The sequence below is a fragment of the Notolepis coatsorum genome (genome assembly GCF_963971535.1).
Source record: "Notolepis coatsorum genome assembly, chromosome: 17".
In the NCBI taxonomy this organism is placed as follows: Eukaryota; Metazoa; Chordata; class Actinopteri; order Aulopiformes; family Paralepididae; genus Notolepis; species Notolepis coatsorum.
The window spans coordinates 13,114,546-13,121,080 of NC_140181.1; the positions used below are offsets into that span (position 1 = coordinate 13,114,546).

The 6,535-nt window shown below is 43.1% G+C and overlaps 1 protein-coding gene across 1 annotated transcript in view; it reads right to left on the reverse strand.

Moving 5' to 3' along the window:
- The window catches only part of dnase1l1 (deoxyribonuclease I-like 1), a 29,461-nt gene extending 23,652 nt beyond the window's left edge, over window positions 1-5,809 (reverse strand). Inside the window, exons 1-2 of the mRNA XM_084333010.1 lie at window positions 5,698-5,809; window positions 2,072-2,260 (exon numbers count right to left, since the gene is read on the reverse strand). Of these exons, the coding sequence (XP_084189136.1) occupies window positions 2,072-2,233 (162 nt within the window). The 5' untranslated portion in view covers window positions 2,234-2,260; window positions 5,698-5,809. The remainder of the gene's footprint in view (window positions 1-2,071; window positions 2,261-5,697) is intronic.
- Window positions 5,810-6,535: the final 726 nt, after the last annotated feature.

Here is a 6,535-nt window from a genome sequence, read left to right on the forward strand (position 1 = left end):
GCACCTTGTGTGTACTGCACCTTGTGTGTACTGCACCTTGTGTTTACTGCACCTTGTGTTTACTGCACCTTGTGTATACTGCGCCTTGTGTTTACTGCACCTTGTGTATACTGCACCTTGTGTTTACTGCACCTTGTGTTTACTGCACCTTGTGTATACTGCACCTAGTGTATACTGCACCTTGTTTATACTGCACCTTGTGTGTACTGCACCTTGTGTATACTGCACCTTGTGTTTACTGCACCTTGTGTTTACTGCACCTTGTGTTTACTGCACCTTGTATACTGCACCTTGTGTTTACTGCACCTTGTGTATACTGCACCTTGTGTTTACTGCACCTTGTGTTTACTGCACCTTGTGTTTACTGCACCTTGTGTATACTGCACCTTGTGTGTACTGCACCTTGTTTATACTGCACCTTGTGTATACTGCACCTTGTGTTTACTGCACCTTGTGTATATTGTTTACTTTTACTCTTACTCATAGCATATATTAAGATTCAAATTCTTTATTGCCTATATTTATACAAATTGTCACTCCACCTTCCTAACCTAAAAATATCCCCTGGTTTTAATATCGTAGTCTGCAACACCTCTGTTGTAAACAAAGAGGAAGTAACATACCTGGGATGTATCTTGGATAACACATTATTTTGGGGAGAGTATGGCTTTAAAAACTATTTCTAAAGTAAATCAAAAAGTAACATTTCTGGCCAGACTTTCCTCTTTTTTAAATAAAAACACACTACTGATACTGGCAGGCGCTCTTATCCAATGCCGTGTTGATTATGCTTGTACCTCCTGGTACACAGGTATTACCAAGGCCCTGAAAAACAAACTCCAGACATCCCTAAATAAACTGGTTAGACTACTACTTTCACTCCATCCCAGGACTCACATTCTCCCTGTCCACTTCGCCAGCCTCAAATGGCTCAGAGTGGAGGAAAGAGTGAAACAAATGAAGCTGTGTTTAGTCCATAAGATTATGGATAGCGCTGACCCTAAATATCTCCAATCTTACTTTATCAAGGTCAGCGATGCATAATTACTCCACCAGAGAAGTGGCAAATTGTAATAAGTCTGACTCCTTTGATTGACAGGCTGTTAGCTTGTTCTTATAGACCAATCAAATTGAAGCACAAGTCAGGTGTACACGCCTCCAGCTTCTCGTGTTCTATGTCACGTGCTGGAAGAACAGAGTGAGGTCTCACCCTGAGAGTGAGGTCTCACCCTGACGAGAGTGAGGTCTCACCCTGACGAGAGTGAGGTCTCACCCTGATAGAGGTCTTACCCTGAGAGTGAGGTCTTACCCTGACGAGAGTGAGAGGTCTTACCCTGAGAGAGAGGTCTTACCCTGACGAGAGGGAGGTGTCACCCTGAGAGAGTGAGGTCTCACCCTGACGAGAGTGAGAGGTCTTACCCTGAGAGAGAGGTCTTACCCTGACGAGAGTGAGAGGTCTTACCCTGAGAGAGTGAGGTCTTACCCTGACGAGAGTGAGGTCTTACCCTGAGAGAGTGAGAGGTCTTACCCTGAGAGAGTGAGGTCTTACCCTGACGAGAGTGAGGTCTTACCCTGACAAGAGTGAGGTCTTACCCTGAGAGAGTGAGAGGTCTTACCCTGACAAGAGTGAGGTCTCACCCTGACGAGAGTGAGGTCTTACCCTGAGAGTGAGGTCTTACCCTGACAAGAGAGAGGTCTCACCCTGACGAGAGTGAGGTCTTACCCTGACGAGAGTGAGGTCTTACCCTGAGAGAGTGAGAGGTCTTACCCTGACAAGAGTGAGGTCTCACCCTGACGAGAGTGAGGTCTTACCCTGAGAGTGAGGTCTTACCCTGACGAGAGTGAGGTCTTACCCTGAGAGAGTGAGAGGTCTTACCCTGAGAGAGTGAGGTCTTACCCTGACGAGAGTGAGGTCTTACCCTGACGAGAGTGAGGTCTTACCCTGAGAGAGTGAGAGGTCTTACCCTGACAAGAGTGAGGTCTCACCCTGACGAGAGTGAGGTCTTACCCTGAGAGTGAGGTCTCACCCTGACCAGAGAGAGGTCTTACCCTGACGAGGGTGAGGTCTTACCCTGACGAGAGTGTGCATGATCTTGGTGTTGGAGGCCTTGGTCTGTCCGAAGCTGTGCAGGTTGAAGGCACAAATTCTGAAGCCTGATGCTGAGGCCGCCCAGGCGCCACACACACCCAGGAGGAAGAGGAGGAGGAGCGGGGAGGAAGAGGAGGCCACCATGGTGCTGCGCTGGGAGAAGCAGTCAGTCTACAGTGTGAGAGGGTTAGGGTTAGGGTTATAGTGAGAGAGGTCTATAGTGAGTCTATAGTGAGAGGTCTATAGTGAGTCTATAGTGAGAGTCTATAGTGAGTCTATAGTGAGTCTATAGTGAGTCTATAGTGAGTCTATAGTGAGAGTCTATAGTGAGAGTCTATAGTGAGTCTATAGTGAGAGAGGTCTATAGTGAGTCTATAGTGAGAGGTCTATAGTGAGTCTATAGTGAGAGTCTATAGTGAGTCTATAGTGAGTCTATAGTGAGAGTCTATAGTGAGTCTATAGTGAGAGTCTATAGTGAGTCTATAGTGAGAGTCTATAGTGAGTCTATAGTGAGTCTATAGTGAGTCTATAGTGAGTCTATAGTGAGAGTATATAGTGAGTCTATAGTGAGTCTATAGTGAGTCTATAGTGAGAGTCTATAGTGAGTCTATAGTGAGTCTATAGTGAGTCTATAGTGAGTCTATAGTGAGAGTCTATAGTGAGTCTATAGTGAGTCTATAGTGAGTCTATTATAGAGTCTATAGTGAGTCTATAGTGAGTCTATAGTGAGTCTATAGTGAGTCTATATGGTGAGTCTATAGTGAGTCTATAGTGAGTCTATAGTGAGAGTCGATAGTGAGAGTCTATAGTGAGTCTATAGTGAGTCTATAGTGAGAGTCTATAGTGAGTCTATAGTGAGAGTCTATAGTGAGTCTATAGTGAGTCTATAGTGAGTCTATAGTAGAGTCTATAGTGAGTCTATAGTGAGAGTCTATAGTGAGAGTCTATAGTGAGTCTATAGTGAGTCTATAGTGAGTCTATAATGAGTCTATAGTGAGTCTATAGTGAGAGTCTATAGTGAGAGTCTATAGTGAGTCTATAGTGAGTCTACAGTGAGTCTATAGTGAGTCTATAGTGAGAGTCTATAGTGAGAGTCTATAGTGAGAGGTCTATAGTAGAGTCTATAGTGAGAGTCTATAGTGAGTCTATAGTGAGAGTCTATAGTGAGTCTATAGTGAGTCTATAGTGAGTCTATAGTGATAGTCTATAGTAGTCTATAGTGAGAGTCTATAGTGAGTCTATAGTGAGTCTATAGTGAGTCTATAGTGAGTCTATAGTGAGTCTATAGTGAGTCTATAGTGAGTCTATAGTGAGAGGTCTATAGTGAATCTATAGTGAGTCTATAGTGAGAGTCTATAGTGAGAGTCTATAGTGAGTCTATAGTGAGTCTATAGTGAGTCTATAGTGAGTCTATAGTGAGTCTATAGTGAGAGTCTATAGTGAGTCTATAGTGAGAGTCTATAGTGAGTCTATAGTGAGTCTATGGTGAGAGTCTATAGTGAGAGTCTATAGTGAGTCTATAGTGAGAGTCTATAGTGAGTCTATAGTGAGAGTCTATAGTGAGAGTCTATAGTGAGTCTATAGTGAGTCTATAGTGAGAGTCTATAGTGAGTCTATAGTGAGAGTCTATAGTGAGAGTCTATAGTGAGAGTCTATAGTGAGTCTATAGTGAGAGTCTATAGTGAGTCTATAGTGAGAGTCTATAGTGAGTCTATAGTGAGAGTCTATAGTGAGTCTATAGTGAGTCTATAGTGAGTCTATAGTGAGTCTATAGTGAGAGTCTATAGTGAGTCTATAGTGAGAGTCTATAGTGAGAGTCTATAGTGAGTCTATAGTGAGAGTCTATAGTGAGTCTATAGTGAGAGTCTATAGTGAGTCTATAGTGAGAGTCTATAGTGAGTCTATAGTGAGTCTATAGTGAGTCTATAGTGAGTCTATAGTGAGAGTCTATAGTGAGAGTCTATAGTGAGTCTATAGTGAGAGTCTATAGTGAGAGTCTATAGTGAGAGTCTATAGTGAGTCTATAGTGAGAGTCTATAGTGAGAGTCTATAGTGAGTCTATAGTGAGAGTCTATAGTGAGAGTCTATAGTGAGTCTATAGTGAGAGTCTATAGTGAGTCTATAGTGAGAGTCTATAGTGAGTCTATAGTGAGAGGTCTATAGTGAGTCTATAGTGAGTCTATAGTGAGTCTATAGTGAGAGGTCTATAGTGAGTCTATAGTGAGTCTATAGTGAGTCTATAGTGAGTCTATAGTAGAGTCTATAGTGAGTCTATAGTGAGTCTATAGTGAGTCTATAATAGAGTCTATAGTGAGTCTATAGTGAGTCTATAGTGAGTCTATAGTGAGTCTATAGTAGAGTCTATAGTGAGTCTATAGTGAGTCTATAGTGAGTCTATAGTGAGTCTATAGTGAGAGTCTATAGTGAGTCTATAGTGAGAGTCTATAGTGAGTCTATAGTGAGTCTATAGTGAGTGTCTATAGTTAGTCTATAGTGAGAGTATAGTGAGAGTCTATAGTGAGTCTATAGTGAGTCTATAGTGAGGAGTCTATAGTGAGTCTATAGTGAGTCTATAGTGAGGAGTCTATAGTGAGTCTATAGTGAGTCTATAGTGAGTCTATAGTGAGTCTATAGTGAGTCTATAGTGAGGAGTCTATAGTGAGTCTATGCAGGCCAGAAGAACAGCTGATCATAGCAGTGCTGCTATGATGCCTGAATTTCCCCCAAGGGGATCAATAAAGGAATATCTTATCTCTTATCGTATCTTGATTCCTTGTCTACACCTACTGACCAAGTCAAGACATGAACCAACTGCAAGATTATCTAGATAACAGAAATACCAGGCTCAGGTCAGGACAGATACTGTTCACTCACTCAATCTTCAACCTTATTTTTATACTTTATTTCTCTTTATTAAGATTTTATTTTACACTTTAAACATTAAACAGACAGTTAAACAGACAGTTAATCAGACAGTAAAACAGACGGTTAAACAGACAGTTACACAGACAGTTAAACAGACAGTTAAACAGACAGTTAAACAGACAGTTAAACAGACGGTTAAACAGACGGTTAAACAGACGGTATTCCCAGGTATTCCCAGCCCCAGTCTGCTAAGCATTTAGAGTAGACAGTAAAGTGCTACTATTCCCAGCCCCTCTGCTAAGCATTTGGACAGTAAAGCGCTACTATTCCCAGCCCCTGTTAAGCATTTGGACAGTAACGTGCTACTATTCCCAGCCCCTCTGCTAAGCATTTGGACAGTAAAGTGCTACTACTATTCCCAGCCCCTCTGCTAAGCATTTGGACAGGAATGCACCATTAGAAGCAGTAATGGAAACAGTGCGGACAGCTGCTTGGGGTTTCACCCTAGAGATCAATGGGTTTGTTTGATTCCACAAAGAAACATGTTATTCAAATAGCGTTATATAAAAAACACCAACTGTCTCTCCGTCTGTCTCTGTCAGCGTTTCACCTTCTCACACTCACACTCACACTCACACACACACTCACACAGACCTCTCAAGTTACACGTCCTGTCACAATTCAGGAATGTTGCAGTCCTGTTCAACGAGAAAATAAACCTGGGTTTCATAACACACTCTTACCTGCTCCTTGGATCTTCTACACTAGCTGTTGATTGTTTGTTTTGGGTCTTTCACTTCCTGTTTCCTGTTCAGTGAAACTTACGCTCGCCTCTTACTCAAACACAGTGGTTCCTGTAGGAGTGGGCTTATCTTGAAGGGTCCATCTGTCTAGAGGCTGTCTAGGTTTCCACGCCCCCCCACCCCTCCACACACACAACACACACACATCACACACACACACACACACACACACACACACACGACACACACACACACTCACACACACACACACTCACATACACACACTCACACACACACACACTCACTCACTCACTCACGTCATTCACATCACTCACTCACACTCACTAACACACACATCACTCACTCACTCACTCACTCACTCACTCACTCACTCACTCACTCACTCACTCACACTCACTCACTCACTCACTCACTCACTCACTCACTCACTCACTCACTCACTCACTCACTCACTCACGCACTCACTCACTTCACTCACTCACTCACTCACTCACTCACATCACTCACTCACTCACTCACTCACTCACTCACTCACTCACATCACTCACTCCACGTCACTCACTCACTCACTCACTCACTCACTCACTCACTCACTCACTCACTCACTCACTCACTCACTCACTCACTTCACTCACTCACTCACTCACACACTCACTCACTCACTCACTCACTCACTCACTCACTCACTCACTCACTCACTCACTTCACTCACTCACTCACTCACATCACTCACTCACACATCACTCACTCACTCACTCACTCACTCACTCACTCACATCACACACACACACACACTCACACACACACACACACACAC